This window comes from Taeniopygia guttata, chromosome 31, assembly GCF_048771995.1.
Source record: "Taeniopygia guttata chromosome 31, bTaeGut7.mat, whole genome shotgun sequence".
Classification (NCBI taxonomy): domain Eukaryota; kingdom Metazoa; phylum Chordata; class Aves; order Passeriformes; family Estrildidae; genus Taeniopygia; species Taeniopygia guttata.
The window spans coordinates 716,018-733,128 of record NC_133056.1 but is presented as its reverse complement, the minus strand read 5'-3'; the positions used below and the strand labels follow the sequence as shown (position 1 = coordinate 733,128).

The window sequence follows — 17,111 nt, the reverse complement described above, 5'->3', positions numbered from 1 at the left end:
TTACTGGGAATTACTGGGGGGGCACTGGGAGGGACTGGGGAGGCACTGGAGGGGCACTGGGAGGGACTGGGAGGGCACTGGGAGGGACTGGGAGGCACTGGGAGGGCACTGGGAGGGACTGGGGGGCACTGGGGGGGCACTGGGGGCCACTGGGAGGGACTGGGAGGTACTGGGAGGGCACTGGGAGGGACTGGGGGGGACTGGGAGGGATTGGGGGGGACTGGGAGGGATTGGGGGGCACTGGGAGGGACTGGGGGGCACTGGGAGGGACTGGGAGGGACTGGGGGGGGCACTGGGAGGGACTGGGGAGGCACTGGGGGGGACTGGGAGGGCACTGGGAGGGACTGGGGGGCACTGGGAGGGACTGGGGGGACACTGGGAGGGACTGGGAGGGCACTGGGAGGGACTGGGAATTACTGAGATTCACTGGGGGGGCACTGGGAGGGACTGGGAGGGACTGGGAGGGACTGGGGGGCACTGGGAGGGACTGGGAGGGACTGGGAGGGACTGGGGGGGCACTGGGAGGGACTGGGAGGCACTGGGAATTACTGGGAGGGCACTGGGAGGGATTGAGAGGGCACTGGGAGGGACTGGGAGGGACTGGGGGGACTGGGGGGGACTGGGGGGCACTGGGAGGGACTGGGAATTACTGGGATTGACTGAGGGGGCACTGGGAGGGATTGGGGGGACTGGGAGTGACTGGGATTTACTGGAGGGGCACTGGGAGGGACTGGGGGGACTGGGAGGGACTGGGGGGGGCACTGGGAGGGACTGGGGGGGCACTGGGGGGCACTGGGAGGGACTGGGAGTTACTGGGGGGGCACTGGGAGGCACTGGGAATTACTGGGGGGAACTGGGAGGGACTGGGGGGGCACTGGGAGGGACTGTGAGGGACTGGGAGGAACTGGGGAGGCACTGGGATTTACTGGGGGGACTGGGAGGGAACTGGGAGGGATTGGGAGTGACTGGGATGAACTGGGGGGGACTGGGATGAACTGGGAGGGACTGGGATCACCTGCAGCCGGTGCCCCCCCCCAGGAAGCTGCACAGCTGCTGCAGATGCTGCAGGCGCTGCACCCCCCGCTGCACATCGACGGCAAGAGCATCAACGTGGAGTTCGCCAAAGGATCCAAAAGGTGAGGGGGCGTGGCACCTACCTGGGCACCCACCTGGGTGTGGCACCCACCTGGGCGTGGCACCGCACCTGGGCGTGGGCATCACACCTGGGCGTGGCACCCACCTGGGTGTGGCACCCACCTGGGCATTGCACCTGGGCGTGGCACCCACCTGGGCGTGGCACCTGGGTGTGGCACCCACCTGGGCGTGGGCATCACACCTGGGCGTGAAACTCACCTGGGTGTGGCACCCACCTGGGCGTGGCACCCACCTGGGCATTGCACCTGGGCGTGGCACCCACACCTGGGCATGGGCATCACACCTGGGCATGGGCATCACACCTGGGCAAGGTCCCCACCCCCATCCAGGTGTGTCCCCACCCTTGACCCAACCCTTGACCTGCCACGGGCACACACCTGGCACAAGCCCCGCCCACCCTGGCACCTCACCTGGCACAAGCCCCGCCCACCCTGGCACCGCACCTGGCACAGGCCCCGCCCACCCTGGCACCGCACCTGGCACAAGCCCCGCCCACCCTGGCACCTCACCTGGCACAAGCCCCGCCCACTGGGCTCCACCCTGGCACCGCACCTGGCACAGGCCCCGCCCCTTATCAGCATAGCTCCACCCCTGTGCCCTTTGGCCCCGCCCCTTACCTGCATAGCCCCGCCCCTGTGCCTTTTGGCCCCGCCCATCAGCCCCTCCCAGGCCTCAGGCCACGCCCTTTATCAGCATAGCCCCGCCCCTTATCAGCATAGCCCCGCCCATCAGCCCCTCCCAGGCCTCAGGCCCCGCCCCTTACCTGTGGCTCCGCCCCCAGGGACGTGCAGGGGGCGGGGCCGGGGGAGGGGCCCCCCCGCGCCAGCGCCGCCTCCGTCGCCTCCACGGCCATCGCGGCCGCCCAGTGGGCGCTGTCACAGGTGAGGGCACACCTGGGCAGGTGAGGGCACACCTGGGTGGGTGAGGGCACACCTGGGCGGGTGAGGGCACCCCTGGGCACGGGAGGGCACACCTGGGTGGGGGAGGGCACACCTGGGCAGGTGAGGGCACACCTGGGCAGGTGAGGGCACACCTGGGTGGGGGAGGGCACACCTGGGCAGGTGAGGGCACACCTGGGCAGGTGAGGGCACACCTGGGCAGGTGAGGGCACACCTGGGTGGGGGAGGGCACACCTGGGTGGGGTAGGGCACACCTGGGCACGGGAGGGCACACCTGGGCGGGTGAGGGCACACCTGGGCAGGTGGGGGCACACCTGGGCGGGGGAGGGCACACCTGGGCAGGTGGGGGCACACCTGGGCAGGGGAGGGCACACCTGGATAGGGGTCAGGGCACACCTGGGCGGGGGAGGGCACACCTGGGCAGGGGAGGGCACACCTGGGCACGGGAGGGCACACCTGGGCACGGGAGGGCACACCTGGGCACGGGAGGGCACACCTGGGTGGGGGAGGGCACACCTGGGTGGGGGAGGGCACATCTGGGTGGGTGAGGGCACACCTGGGTGGGGGAGGGCACACCTGGGCGGGGGAGGGCACACCTGGGCGGGGGAGGGCACACCTGGGCAGGTGGGAAATGTCACAGGTGAGGGCACACCTGGGTTGGGGAGGGCACACCTGGGCAGGGGAGGGCACAGCTGGGTGAGGGAGGGCACACCTGGGCAGGTGAGGGCACACCTGGGCAGGTGAGGGCACAATGTAGTATTTAATGTTTAAGGTTAAATGCATATTATAATTTATATATATAATAACCTTATAAATTATAAGTTTTATAGCATTTTGTTAAAAAATTGTAAATATTTTTTTCCTACCAAATCTTTTAAATTATGTAACTAAGAACCAACATTCAAAGTATTTTTTTTTAGTTAATATTTAACTAAATAAAATTATTTACTTAAGTTACATTTTATAAAAATATAAAATTTATTAACTAAATTCAATTATTCAAATCGCTTAAATTCAAGTTAAATTGAATGCAAAAAAAACTTAATTTTTAACAGGATAAATTTATATGCATATAAATATTAATGTATATATTTTTATATTGTGCAAAATTATGTTAATAAGAGACAATATTTTATTGTGTTTTCATATTTTTTATCACAAAAAGTTTAATTTTTAAATAATTTGATGTTTTCGGTCCCGCAGGCGGCGCCGGGCAGCGACACGCCCTGGGCGGGGGGGGAGGAGCCAAACTCCGAATTCGGCTTCTACCAATCAGAGGAGCCCTTCCCCGCACCTGGCCCCGCCCTCTACGGCCCCGCCTACCTGAAAGGAGCCTCGGCCCCGCCCCCCGGCCCCGCCCTGCCAGGCCCCGCCCCCGCCAAGGCCGACGGCCCCGCCCCCGGTGAGTGCTGGCAGGTGTGCCCAGGTGTCCCCAGGTGTCCCCAGGTGTCCCCAGGTGTGCCCAGGTGTCCCCAGGTGTGACCCTCCTGTCCCCAGGTGTCCCCAGGTGTGTCCCAGGTGTGTCCCCGGGTGTCCCCAGGTGTCCCCACGTGTGACCCTCTCCCTCCCCAGGTGTCCCCAGGTGTGACCCTCCTGTCCCCAGGTGTGACCCTCCTGTCCCCAGGTGTCCCCAGGTGTGACCCTCCTGTCCCCAGGTGTGGTCCCTGTCCCCAGGTGTCCTCAGGTGTGTCCCGAGGTGTCCCCAGGTGTGACCCTCCCCTCCCCAGGTGTCCCCAGGTGTCCCCAGGTGTGTCCCGAGGTGTCCCCAGGTGTGGTCCCTGTCCCCAGGTGTGCCCAGGTGTGCCCAGGTGTGTCCCCCCTCCCCTCCCCCCCCAGGTGACCTTTGCCCCCCCCCCAGGTCCGGAGGAGCCTCCGCAGGACCCCGCGGGGGGAGGGGCAGGAGGGGGGGGGCCCTTCCCCCCCCGCGCCCCCCCCAGCGCCGCCCCCTACCCCTCCCCCACCCCCGAGACCCCCGCGGCGACACCCCCGGGACCCCCCGGCCAGGTGGGACCCCAAAATTGGGGGGGGGGGACCCCAAAAATTGGGGGGGGACCCAAGAAATGGGGGGGGGACCCCAAAAATTGGGGGGTGGGACCCCAAAAATTGGGGGGTGGGACCCTAAAAATTGGGGGGAGACCCCAAAAATTGGGGGGGGGACCCCAAAAAGTTGGGGGGGACCCAAGAAATTGGGGAGGGGACCCAAAAATTGGGGGGGGACCCAAGAAATGGGGGGTGGGACCCCAAAAATTGGGGGGGGGACCCCAAAATTGGGGGGGGACCCAAAAAATTGGGGGGGACCCAAGAAATGGGGGGGGACCCCAAAAATTGGGGGGGGACCCAAAAAATTGGGGGGGGACCCAAGAAATGGGGGGGGACCCCAAAAATTGGGGGGGGGCCCAAGAAATGGGGGTGGGACCCCAAAAATTGGGGGGTGGGACCCCAAAAATTGGGGGGGGACCCAAGAAATGGGGGTGAGACCCAAAAATTGGGAGGTGGGACCCCAAAAATTGGGGGGGGGGGACCCAAAAATTGGGGGGGGACCCAAAAATTGGGGGGTGGGCCCCAAAAATTGGGGGGGGACCCAAGAAATGGGGGCGGGACCCCAAAAATTGGGGGGTGGGACCCCAAAAATTGGGGGATGGGACCCAAAAATTGGGGGGGGACCCCAAAAATTGGGGGGGGGCCCAAAAATTGGGGGGGGACCCCAAAAATTGGGGGGTGGGACCCCAAAAATTGGGGGGGGGACCCAAAAATTGGGGGGTGGGACCCCAAAAATTGGGAGGGGGACCCAAAAATTGGGGGGTGGGACCCCAAAAATTGGGGGATGGGACCCAAAAATTGGGGGGGGACCCCAAAAATTGGGGGGGGGACCCAAGAAATTGGGGTAAGACCCCAAAAATTGGGGGGTGGGACACAAAAATTGGGGGTGGGACCCCAAAAATTGGGGGGTGGGACACAAAAATTGGGGGGGAGGGGCCCAAAAATTGGGGGGGACCCCAAAAATTGGGGGGAGGACCCCAAAAATTGGGGGGGAGGGGCCCTGGAATGGAGGGGGAGACCCCAAAAATTGGGGGGTGGGACCCAAAAATTGGGGGGGGACCCAAGAAATGGGGGGTGGGACCCCAAAATTGGGGGGGGACCCAAGAAATGGGGGGGGGACCCCAAAAATTGGGGGGGACCCAAGAAATTGGGGGGGGGACCCAAGAAATGGGGGGTGGGACCCCAAAAATTGGGGGGTGGGACCCCAAAAATTGGGGGGGGGGAACCCAAAAATTGGGGGGTGGGACACAAAAATTGGGGGTGGAACCCCAAAAATTGGGGGGGGACCCAAGAAATGGGGGTGGGACCCCAAAAATTGGGGGGTGGGACCCAAAAATTGGGGGGGGGGAACCCCAAAAATTGGGGGAAATGGGGGGGGAGGGGCTTAAAATGAGCAGGGGACCCCATTAAAAAAGGGGATTTGGGGGGATTTTGGGGCTGGGGGTTAATTTTGGGGTTCCCCCCTCCCCCAGACCTACTCGGGGCCCCTCAAGGCCGAGACCCCAAATTCGGGGCCCCCCCCGAGCGCCCCCCCCAGCGGGGACAGCTACGGGCAGTACCGTGAGTGGGGGAGGGGATTTGGGGGAATTTTGGGGGGTCCTGGGGGGTTTGGGGGGTCCTGGGGGGATTTTGGGGAATCTTGAGGGGGGATTTGGGGGATTTTGGGGGGTCCTGGGGGGGATTTTGAAGGATTTGGGGGGATTTTGGGGGGTCCTGGGGGGATTTTGGAGGATTTGGGGGGGTTTGGGGGAATTTTGGGGGGTCCTGGGGGTGTTTGGGGGGTCCTGGGGGGTTTGGGGGATCTGGGGGGGATTTTGGGGGATCTTCAGGAGGGATTTGGGGGATTTTGGGGGGTCCTTGGGGGTTTGGGGGGTCCTGGGGGGCATTTCGGAGGATCTGGGGGGGATTTTGGGGGATCTTCAGGAGGGATTTGGGGGATTTGGGGGGATTTTGGGGGGTCCTGGGGGGTTTGGGGGATCCTGGGGGGTATTTGGAGGATTTGGGGGGTTCCAAAGGGAATTTTGGGGGGTCCTGGAGAGGATTTTGGGGGTCTCGGGGTATTTGGGGGGATTTGGGGGAATTTTGGGGTGTCCTGGAGGGGATTTTGGGGGGTCTCGGGGTATTTGGGGGGTTCCAAAGGGAATTTTGGGGGAATTTTGGGGGGTCCTGGAGAGGATTTGGGGGGTCTTGGGGTATTTGGGGGGTTCCAAAGGGCATTTTGGGTGGATTTTGGGGGAATTTTGGGTGGATTTTGGGGGAATTTTGGGGAGATTTTGGGGGAATTTTGGGGAGATTTTGGGGGAATTTCGGCGTTCCCAACCCTTCCCAACCCCAAATTCCCCCAACCCTTTGGGGCATTTTTGGGGTACCCTGCGATTCTCTGGGATCGGGAGACGCTGGGGGAGACCCCAAAAATGTTGGGGACCCCCAAAAAATTTTGGGGGACCCCCAAAAATTCTCCTTTTCCCCCTCCAGCCGTGCCCGACGTCTCCACCTACCAGTACGACGAGACCTCGGGGTACTACTACGACCCCCTCACGGGGCTCTACTACGACCCCCACTCGCAGGTTTGGGGTTTTGGGGTGCGGGGGGGAGGAATTCGGGGTCCCCCAAAAATTTGGGCTGAAAAAATCCAAGTTTCGGTCAAAAAAACGGAAATTTTGGGTGAAAAAACGGAGATTTTAAGACTTAAAAATGTATTTTTAGGGGTAAAAGAACGGATTTAGGGCGGGGTTTGGGGTTTGGGGGGATTTGGGGTCCCCCAAAATCTCAGAGTGAAATTTGGGGTGATTTAAGTGAAGTTTTGGTGGAAAAAATTGGAATTTTGGGGAAAAAAATGGAATTTTAAGCCTGAAAATGCTGTTTTAAGGGTGGGAGGTTTTGGGGGTAAAAACACAGATTTGGGGTTTGGGTGGGGTCAGTGGGAGGTTTTGGGGTGCAAAGAGAAATTTTGGGGTGCACGAGAGGTTTTTAACCTTTTCCAGTTAAATTTTAACCTGAAAAACCCCAATTTAAACTGTAAAAAATGGGTTAAAAACGGTGATTTTTGAGGTACAAAGGGAAGATTTTGGGGGTTCCATGGGGAAATTTTGGGGGTTCCAAATAGGGAATTTTGGGATTCCGTGGGCTGATTTTGGGGGTTCCACAGGGTGATTTTTGGGCTAGAAAGGGACAATTTTGGGGGTTCTGAGGGGCAATTTTTGGGGTAGAAAAGGGAGATTTTGGGGGTTCCAAGGGGCGATTTTGGGGTACAAAAAGATCATTTTTGGTTTTATAAGAGGCGACTTCGGGAGGTGATTTTGGGGTTTCAAGGGGAGATTTTGGGGGTTCCAAGGGGTTGATTTTTGGGGTTCCATGGGTTGGTTTTGGGGGTTCCTTGGGGCGGTTTTTGGGGTAGAAAAGGACGATTTTTGGGGTTACATGGGTTGATTTTGGGGGTTCCATGGGGCGGTTTTTGGGGGTTCCATGGGGTGGTTTTTGGGGGTTCCATGGGTTGGTTTTGGGGGTTACATGGGGTGATTTTGGGGGTTCCAGAGGTTGATTTTTGGGGGTTCCAAGGAGCAATTTTGGGGCTATTGGGACACCATTTTGGGGGTCCCATGGGGTGGTTTTTGGGGTTCCATGTGTTGATTTTGGGGGTTCCATGGGGTGATTTTCGGGGTTCTGCGGGGTGGTTTTGGGGGTTCCATGGGGTTGATTTTCGGGGTTCTGTGGGGTGTTTTTTGGGGGTTCCATGTGTTGATTTTTGGGGTTCCATGGGTTGATTTTGGAGGTTCCATTGGTTGATTTTTGGGGTTCCAACGGGCGGTTTTGGGGGTTCCATGGGGTGGTTTTTCGGGGTTCTGTGGGGTAGTTTTTGGGGGTTCCATTGGTTGATTTTTGGGGTTCCAAGGGATGATTTTCGGGGTTCTCTGGGGTGTTTTTTGGGGTGCTGACCCCCCCAACCCCCCCTGCAGTACTACTACGACGCGGGGGCGGGGCAGTACCTGTACTGGGACGGGGACAGACGCACCTACGTGGCCGCGCCCCCCGCCGAGCCCCCCCCGGGACCCCCGGGCACCCCCGGCACCCCCAAAGAGCCCAAGGACAAAAAGGAGAAACACAAAACCAAAACGGCCCAGCAGGTGAGGGGGGGACCCCAAAAATGGGGGGGGAACCCCAAAAATGGGAGGGGAACCCTAAAAATTGAGGTGGTTTCTAAAATGGGGGAGGAACCCTGAGAAATGGGGGGGGTCTGGGTCATTTTGGGGGGTCTGGAGGGTCTCTGGGTGCTCTGCACCCCCCTGGATCCCCAAAACCCCCCAAAACCTCCTTAAATACACTCAGAATTCCCCCAAAACCCCCATTTCTCCCATCCCCTTCTCCTTCTGGGGTCTCTGGGTGCCCCTGGGTGCTCCTGGGAGGTCTTTGGGTGGTCTTGGGGGGCTCTGGGTGTTCCTGGGGGGGGTTTAGGGGTCCCTGGGTGCTCCTGAGTGGGATCCTGGGTGCCCTTGGGGGTCTCTGGGTGCTCCTGGGGGGGTTTCTGTTTACCCGTGGGGGTCCCTGGGTGTTCCTTGGTGGTCCCTGGTTACCCCTGGGGGTCCCTGGGTGCCCTTGGGGGTCCCTGGGTGTTCCTGGGGTGCCCCTGGGGAGTCTCTGGGGGTCCCTGGTTACCCCTGGGGGTCCCTGGGTGTTCCTGGGGGAGTTCCTGGGGGTCTCTGGGGGTTCATGGGGAGGTTCCTGTGGGTCCCTGGGTGCTCCTGGGGGGGTTTCTGGTTACCCGTGGGGGTCCCTGGGTGTTCCTGGGGTGCCCCTGGGGAGTCTCTGGTGGTCCCTGGGTGCCCCTGGGGGTCTCTGGGTGCCATTGGGGATCCCTGGGTGTTCCTGGGGTGCCCCTGGAGGGTCTCTGGGGGTCTCTGTGTGTTCCTGGGGGAGCTTCGGGTGCTCCTGGGTGCCCTTGGGGGTCCCTGGGTGCTCCTGGGGGAGTTCCTGGGTGCTCCTGGGGGGGTCCCTGGTTACCCATGGGGGTCCCTGGGTGCCCTTGGGGGTTCCTGGGTGTTCCTGGGGTGCCCCTGGGGGGTCTCTGGGTGTTCATGGGGAGGTTCCTGTGGGTCTCTGGTGGTCCCTGGTTACGCCTTGGGGTTCCTGGGTGTTCCTGGGGTGCCCCTGGGTGCCCCTGGGGGGGTCTCTGGGTATTCCTGGGGGTCTCTGTGTGTGTTCCTGGGTGCTCCTGGGTGCCCTTGGGGATCCCTGGGTGCCCTTGGGGGTCCCTGGGTGTTCCTGGGGTCCCTGGGGGCCCTTGGGGTGCCCCTGGGTGCTCTTGCGGGGGTCCCTGGTTTCCTCTGGGGGTCCCTGGGTGTTCCTGGGGTGCCCCTGGGTGCCCCTGGGGGTCTCTGGGTGCCCTTGGGGTGCCCCTGGGTGCTCCTGGGGAGCTCCAGGTGCTCCTGGGTGCCCCTGGGGGGGTCCCTGGTTACCCCTGAGTGTCCCTGGAGGAGTTCCTGGGGGTCTCTGGGTGCCCTTGGGGGGTCCCTGGGTGCCCTTGGGGGTCTCTGGGTGCTCCTGGGGGGATTTCTGGTTACCCCTGGGGGTCCCTGGGTGTTCCTGAGGGAGTTCCTGGGGAGTCTCTGGGGGTCCCTGGGTGCCCTTGGGGGTCTCTGGGTGTCCTTGGGTGCCCCTGGGTGCCCTTGCGGGGGTCTCTGAGTATTCCTGGGGGTCTCTGTGTGTTCCTGGGTGCTCCTGGGGTGCTCTGGGTGCCCTTGGTGGGGGTCTCTGGGTGCCCTTGGGGGGTCCCTGGTTACCCCTGGGAGTTCCTGGGTGTTTCTGGGGTGCCCCTCGGGGGTCTCTGGGTGCCCTTGGGGGTCCCTGGGTGCCCTTGGGGGGTCCCTGGGTGCCCTTGGGGGTCCCTGGGTGCCCCTGGGTACCCTTGGGGTGCCCATGGGTGCCCCTGGGAGGGGTCCCCGGTTGCTCCCGGGGCGCCCCCCAGCCCGTGCCCCCCGTGCCCCCCAGATCGCCAAGGACATGGAGCGGTGGGCGCGGAGCCTGAACAAACAGCGCGAGAGCGGCCGCAGCGCCGGACCCCCCCCGGCCCCCCGCGAGGACGAGCGCAGGGAGGCGGCGGCCGCCGACGCCGGCTACGCCATCCTGGAGAAAAAGGTGAATTTGGGGGGTTTGGGGGGGATTTGGGGGGAGTTTGGGGGAGTTTGGGGGGGATTTGGGGGGATTTGGGGGAGTTTGGGGGGGATTTGGGGGGATTTGGGGGGGATTTGGGGGAGTTTTTAGGGGGTTTGGGGGAGTTTGGGTAGTCAGAGCTACGCCATCCTGGAGAAAAAGGTCACTTTGGGGGGGATTTGGGGGGATTTGGGGGGATTTGGGGGAGTTTGGGGGGGATTTGGGGAGATTTGGGTGGTCAGAGTTATGCCATCCTGGAGAAAGAGGCGGGTTTGGGGGGATTTGGGGGGGTTTGGGGGGGATTTGGGGGGATTTGGGGGAGTTTGGGTGGTCAGAGTTACACCATCCAGGAGAAAAAAGTGAATTTGGGGGGATTTGGGGGGGATTTGGGGGAGTTTGGGGGGGATTTGAGGGGGATTTGGGGGAGTTTGGGGGGGATTTGGGGGAGTTTGGGGGGGATTTGGGTGGTCAGAGTTACGCCATCATGAGAAAAAGGTGGGTTTGGGGGGGATTTGGAGGAGTTTTTAGGGGATTTGGGGGAGTTTGGGTGGTCAGAGTTACGCCATCCTGGAGAAAAAGGTGAATTTGGGGGAGTTTGTGGGGATTTGGGGGGATTTGGAGGGATTTGGGGGAGTTTGGGGGGGATTTGGGGGGGATTTGGGTGGTCAGGGCTACGCCATCCTGGAGAAAAAGGTGGGTCTGGGGGGTTTGGGGGGATTTGGGGGGGATTTGGGGGGAGTTTGGGGGAGTTTGGGGGGATTTGGGGGAGTTTGGGGGGATTTGGGGGAGTTTGGGGGGGATTTGGGGGGGATTTGGGGGAGTTTGGGGGGGATTTGGGGGGGATTTGGGGGGATTTGGGGGGGATTTGGGGGGGATTTGGGGTTTTTGGGGAGGATTTGGGGGGATTTGGGGGGAATTTGGGGGGGATTTGGGGAAGTTTGGGGGGATTTGGGGGGGTTTGGGGGGATTTGGGGGAGTTTGGGGGGGATTTGGGGGGATTTGTGGGAGTTTGGGGGGGATTTGGGTGGGATTTGGGGGAGTTTGGGGGGATTTGGGGGGATTTGGGGGGGATTTGGGGGAGTTTGGGGGGGATTTGGGGGGATTTGGGGGGGATTTGGGGGAGTTTTTAGGGGATTTGGGGGAGTTTGGGTGGTCAGAGCTACGCCATCCTGGAGAAAAAGGTGAATTTGGGGGGATTTGGGGGGTTCTGAGGGCGTTTGGGGGAGTTTGGGGGGATTTGTGGGAGTTTGGGGGGGATTTGGGGGAGTTTGGGGGGGATTTGGGGGAGTTTGGGGGAGTTTGGGGGAGTTTGGGGGGGATTTGGGGGATTTGGGGGGATTTGGGGAAAGTTTGAGAAGTTCTTGGGGGAGTTTGGGGGGGATTTGGGGGGTTTGGGGGGGATTTGGGGGGATTTGGGGGAGTTTGGGGGGGATTTGGGGGAGTTTGGGGGGATTTGGGGGACTTTGGGTGGTCAGAGTTACACCATCCTGGAGAAAAAGGTGAATTTGGGGGGTTTGGGGGGGTTTGGAGGAGTTTGGGGGGATTTGGGGGAGATTTGGGGGAGTTTGGGGGGGATTTGGGGGGAGTTTGGGGGGGATTTGGGGGAGTTTGGGGGGATTTGGGGGGGATTTGGGGGTGATTTGGGAGAGTTTGGGGGAGATTTGGGGGAGTTTGGGGGGGATTTGGGGGGAGTTTGGGGGGATTTGTGGGAGTTTGGGGGGGATTTGTGGGAGTTTGGGGGGGATTTGGGGGGGATTTGGGGGAGTTTGGGGGGGATTTGGGGGGATTTGGGTGGTCAGAGCTGCGCCATCCTGGAGAAAAAAGTGGGTATGGGGGAGTTTGGGGGGATTTGGGGGAGTTTGGGGGGATTTGGGGGGGATTTAGGGGAGTTTGGGGGAGTTTTTAGGGGATTTGGGGGGGATTTGGGGGGTTTGGGGGGGATTTGGGGGAGTTTTTAGGGGATTTGGGGGGGATTTGGGGGAGTTTTTAGGGGATTTGGGGGGGATTTGGGGGAGTTTTTAGGGGATTTGGGGCAGTTTGGGTGGTCAGAGCTGCGCCATCCTGGAGAAAAAGGTGAATTTGGGTTTTTGGGGGGATTTTGGAGGGTTTTGAGGGGATTTGGGGAGGTCCAGGGGGGTTTGGGGGGGGGTTTAGGGGTTCTAAGAGCCTGGGGGGGGGGGGCAATGTGGGAGGGGGACATTGGGGATTTTGGGGACCCCCTGTGACCCCCCCTGACCCCCCCAGGGCGCTTTGGCTGAGCGGCAGCACCTCCCCCTGGAGCTGCCCCGGCTGGGGGGCGACGAGAGGCTGGTGAGACCCCCAAAAAACACACCTGGGACCCCAAAAACACACCTGAGACCCCCATAATACACCTGAGACCCCAAAACACACCTGAGACCCCAAAAACACACCTGAGACCCCAAAAAATACACCTCAGACCCCCCAAAAATACACCTGGGACCCCAAAAACACACCTGAGACCCCAAAAACACACCTGAGACCCCCAAAAAATACACCTCAGACCCCCATAACACACCTGAGACCCCCCAAAAAACACACCTGGGACCCCAAAAAACACACCTGAGACCCCCCCAAAATACTCTGAGATGCCCCAAACACTTCCTGAGCCCCCCAAAAACCCCAAAAACTCCCCTGACCCCCAAATCCCACCCCAAATCCCCTACGAGACCCCTTTTTTCTCCCCCAAACTCCACCTGACCCCCATTTCCCCCCCAATTTCCCTCAAACCCCCATTTTTTCCCCCCAAAACTCCCATTTTTTCCCTCCAAATCCCATTTTTTCCCCCCAAATCCCATTTTTCCCCCCCAATCCCCCCTCCAAACCCCATTTTTTCCCCCCTAACCCCCATTTTTCCTCCCCTAACCCCCATTTTTTCCCCCCAAATCCCATTTTCCCCCCCAGTCCTCCCCCCAAACCCCATTTTTCCCCCCAAATCCCATTTTTTCCCCCAAAATCCCATTTTTCCCCCCCAATCCCCCCTCCAACCCCCATTTTTTCCCCCCAGACCCCATTTTTTCTCCCCTAACCCCGTTTTTTTCCCCCCAGAGCCCCCCCCGGGGGTTGGTGGCTGCCTACAGCGGGGAGAGCGAGAGTGAGGAGGAGGGGGAGCGCGGGGGGGCCCCGGGGGTCCCCGAGGAGCCGCTGACGGACTGGGCCAAACTGGCGTGTCTGCTGTGCCGGCGGCAGTTCCCCAGCAGGGAGGCTCTGCTGCGCCACCAGCAGCTCTCGGGGCTGCACAAGGTACCCCAAAAACACCCCAAAGCGCTCCGAAACACCCCAAAAACAACGGGAAACCTGCCACAAAAATAACCCCGAAAACAGCCACAAAAACACCCCCAAACCGCCCCGAAACACCCCAAAAACAGCGGGAAACCAGCCACAAAAATAACCCCGAAACCAGCCCAGAAACACCCCAAAAACAACGGGAAACCAGCCACAAAAACACCCCAAAACCAGCCCAGAAACACCCCAAAAACTACGGGAAACCAGCCACAAAAACACCCCAAAACCGCCCAGAAACACCCCAAAACCAACGGGACCCAAACCGCCCCGAAACACCCCAAAACCAACAGGAAAACAGCCACAAAAATAACCCCAAAACCAGCCCAGAAACACCCCAAAAACAACGGGAAACCAGATACAAAAATAACCCCAAAACCGCCCCGAAAAACCCCAAAAACACCCCAAAACCAGCCACAAAAACACCCCCGAACCGCCCAGAAACACCCCAAAAACAACGGGAAACCAGCCACAAAAATAACCCCGAAACCAGCCCAAAAACACCCTCAAACCAGCACAAAAACACCCCGAAACCACCCCCAAAGCGCCCCGAAACACCCCAAAAACAACGGGACCCAAACCGCCCCGAAACACCCCAAAACCAACGGGACCCAAACCACCCCAAAACACCCCAAAACCAACCCCAAAACCAGCCACAAAAATAACCCCGAAACCAGCCCAGAAACACCCCAAAAACAACGGGACCCAAACCGCCCCGAAACACCCCAAAAGCAACGGGAAACCTGCCACAAAAACACCCCAAAACCGCCCAGAAACACCCCAAAAACAGCCACAAAAATACCCCGAAACCAGCCCAAAAACACCCTGAAACCAGCCCAGAAACACCCCAAAAACAACGGGACCCAAACCGCCCCGAAACACCCCAAAACCAACGGGAAACTAGCCACAAAAATAACCCCGAAACCGCCCAGAAACACCCCAAAACCAACCCCAAAACCAGCCACAAAAACACCCCAAAACCAACGGGAAAACAGCCACAAAAACACCCCAAAACCAAACCAAAAACACCCCAAAAACAGCCACAAAAACACCCCAAAACCAGCCACAAAAACACCCCAAAACCGCCCCAAAACACCCCAAAAACAACGGGACCCAAACCGCCCCGAAACACCCCAAAAACAACGGGAAACCAGCCACAAAAACACCCTGAAATCAGCCCAGAAACACCCCAAAACCAGCACAAAAACACCCCCAAAGCGCCCAGAAACACCCCAAAAACAACGGGACCCAAACCGCCCCAAAACACCCCAAAACCAACGGGAAACCAGCCACAAAAATAACCCCGAAACCAGCCACAAAAACACCCCGAAACCAGCCCAAAAACACCCCGAAAACAGCCCAAAACCACCCAGAAACCAGCCCCAAAAACACCCCCGAACCGCCCCGAAACACCCCAAAAACAACGGGACCCAAACCGCCCAGAAACACCCCGAAACCAGCCCAAAAACACCCCAAAAACACCCGAAACCAGCCACAAAAACACCCCAAAACCACTCCAAAAGCACCCCAAAAATGCCCCAAAAATGCCCCAAAAATGCCCCAATGTCCCCAGCAAAACCTGGAGCTGCAGCGCCGGAGCCACCTGGGCCCCACCGAGGGAGGGGAGCGAGGGGACAGCGAGGTGAGGGGACATGGGGACACCCCTGGGGACATTGGGGACATTGGGGACACCTGGGGGACACCCAGGGGTGAGGGGACAGCGAGGTGAGGGGACAATGGGGACACTGGGGACACCCGGGGGACACTGGGGACACCCAGGGGACACCCGGGGGACACTGGGGACATTGGGGACACCCTGGGGATACCCGGGGGGGAAACTGGGGACACCCAGGGGTGAGGGGACAGCAAGGTGAGGGGACATTGGGGACACTGGGGACACCCAGGGGACATCAAGGACACCCGAAGGACACCCAGAGGACATTGGGGACACCCAGGGGGGACACTGGGGACACTGGGGACATTGGGGACCCCCAGGGGACACCCAGGGGACACCCGGGGGACACTGGGGACACTGGGGACACCTGGGGGTGAGGGGACACCCGGGGGACATTGGGGACATTTAGGACACCCAGGGGACACTGGGGACACCCAGGGGACATTGGGGACACCCAGGGGACACCCAGGGGACACTGGGGATGTTGGGGACACCCAGGGCTGAGGGTACATCGGTGGGGGGGACATTTATGGGGAGGGGGTTCCCAGTGCACCCGTGGGGTGGGGGAGGGCTGGGGGGGCACCCTTGGGTGCTGGGGGGGCACCCTTGGGTGCTGGGGTCACCCCCTGCCCCTCCCCCCCAGATGAAGTACCGGGACCGCGCCGCCGAACGCCGCGAGAAGCAGGGGGGGCCCGACCCCCCCGAGCCCAAACGGCGCAAATTCGGGGGACCCCCCGCGACCCCCGGGTGAGACCCCAAAAACGGAACGGGGGGACCCCAAAAATGGGGGGGGACCCCAAAAATGGGATGGGGACCCCAAAAGGGGGATGGGGACCCCAAAATTGAGGATAGAGACCCCAAAAATGGGGATGGAGACCCCAAAAATGGGATGGGGACCCCAAAAATGGGGATGGAGACCCCAAAAATGGGATGGGGACCCCAAAAATGGGGATGGGGACCCTAAAAAGGGGGATGGGGACCCTAAAAATGGGGATGGGGACCCCAAAAATGGGATGGGGACCCTAAAAATGGGGATGGAGACCCCAAAAATGGGGCTGGGGAGCCTAAAAAGGGGGATGGGGACCCTAAAAATGGGGATGGGGACCCCAAAAATGGGGATGGAGACCCCAAAAATGGGGATGGGAACCCTAAAAATGGGGCTGGAGACCCCAAAAATGAGATGGGGACCTAAAATGGGGCTGGCGACCCTAAAAAGGGGGATGGGGACCCTAAAAATGGGGATGGGAACCCCAAAAATGGGGATGGGGACCTTAAAAGGGGGATGGGGACCCCAAAAATGGGGATGGGGACCCCAAAAATGGTATGGGGATCCCAAAAATGAGATGGGGACCCCAAAAATGAGATGGGGACCCTGTGTGACCCTGTGTGACCCCATATGACCCCGTGTGACCCCGTGTGACCCCGAGTGACCCTGTGTGACCCTGTATGACCCTGTGTGACCCTGAGTGACCCTGTGTGACCCCGTGTCACCCCGTGTGACCCCGTGTGACCCCGTGTGACCCCGTGTGACCCCCTGTGACCCCGTGTGACCCCGTGTGACCCTGTATAACCCTGTGTGACCCCGTGTGACCCTTTATGACCCCGTGTGACCCCGTGTGACCCCGTGTGACCCCGTGTGACCCTGTGTGACCCCGTGTGACCCTGTGTGATCCCGTGTGACCCCATATGACCCCGTGTGACCCCGTGTGACCCCGTGACCCCGTGACAGGGACGCCGAGGGGCCCCCCCTGGGCTGCCGCATGCTGCAGGCCATGGGCTGGAAGGAGGGCAGCGCCCTCGGCCGGCGGCGCCCCGAGGTGACACCGGGGACAGGGGGGACATCGGGGACATTGGGGGGGACATTGGGGGGACAGTGGGACAGAGGGGATGGGGGG

The 17,111-nt window shown here is 60.5% G+C and overlaps 1 protein-coding gene across 2 annotated transcripts in view; it reads left to right on the top strand.

Annotated features, from left to right (window-relative positions):
• The window catches only part of RBM10 (RNA binding motif protein 10), a 36,377-nt gene that overhangs the window by 18,181 nt on the left and 1,085 nt on the right, over window positions 1-17,111 (top strand). For both annotated transcript variants that reach the window (XM_072920442.1, XM_072920440.1), the window contains exons 11-23: window positions 1,039-1,136; window positions 1,937-2,036; window positions 3,258-3,456; window positions 3,913-4,058; window positions 5,567-5,654; window positions 6,570-6,661; window positions 8,051-8,218; window positions 10,080-10,226; window positions 12,486-12,551; window positions 13,308-13,502; window positions 15,115-15,183; window positions 15,860-15,963; window positions 16,946-17,033. In XM_072920442.1, coding sequence (XP_072776543.1) covers window positions 1,039-1,136; window positions 1,937-2,036; window positions 3,258-3,456; window positions 3,913-4,058; window positions 5,567-5,654; window positions 6,570-6,661; window positions 8,051-8,218; window positions 10,080-10,226; window positions 12,486-12,551; window positions 13,308-13,502; window positions 15,115-15,183; window positions 15,860-15,963; window positions 16,946-17,033 — 1,560 coding nt within the window. The remainder of the gene's footprint in view (window positions 1-1,038; window positions 1,137-1,936; window positions 2,037-3,257; window positions 3,457-3,912; window positions 4,059-5,566; window positions 5,655-6,569; window positions 6,662-8,050; window positions 8,219-10,079; window positions 10,227-12,485; window positions 12,552-13,307; window positions 13,503-15,114; window positions 15,184-15,859; window positions 15,964-16,945; window positions 17,034-17,111) is intronic.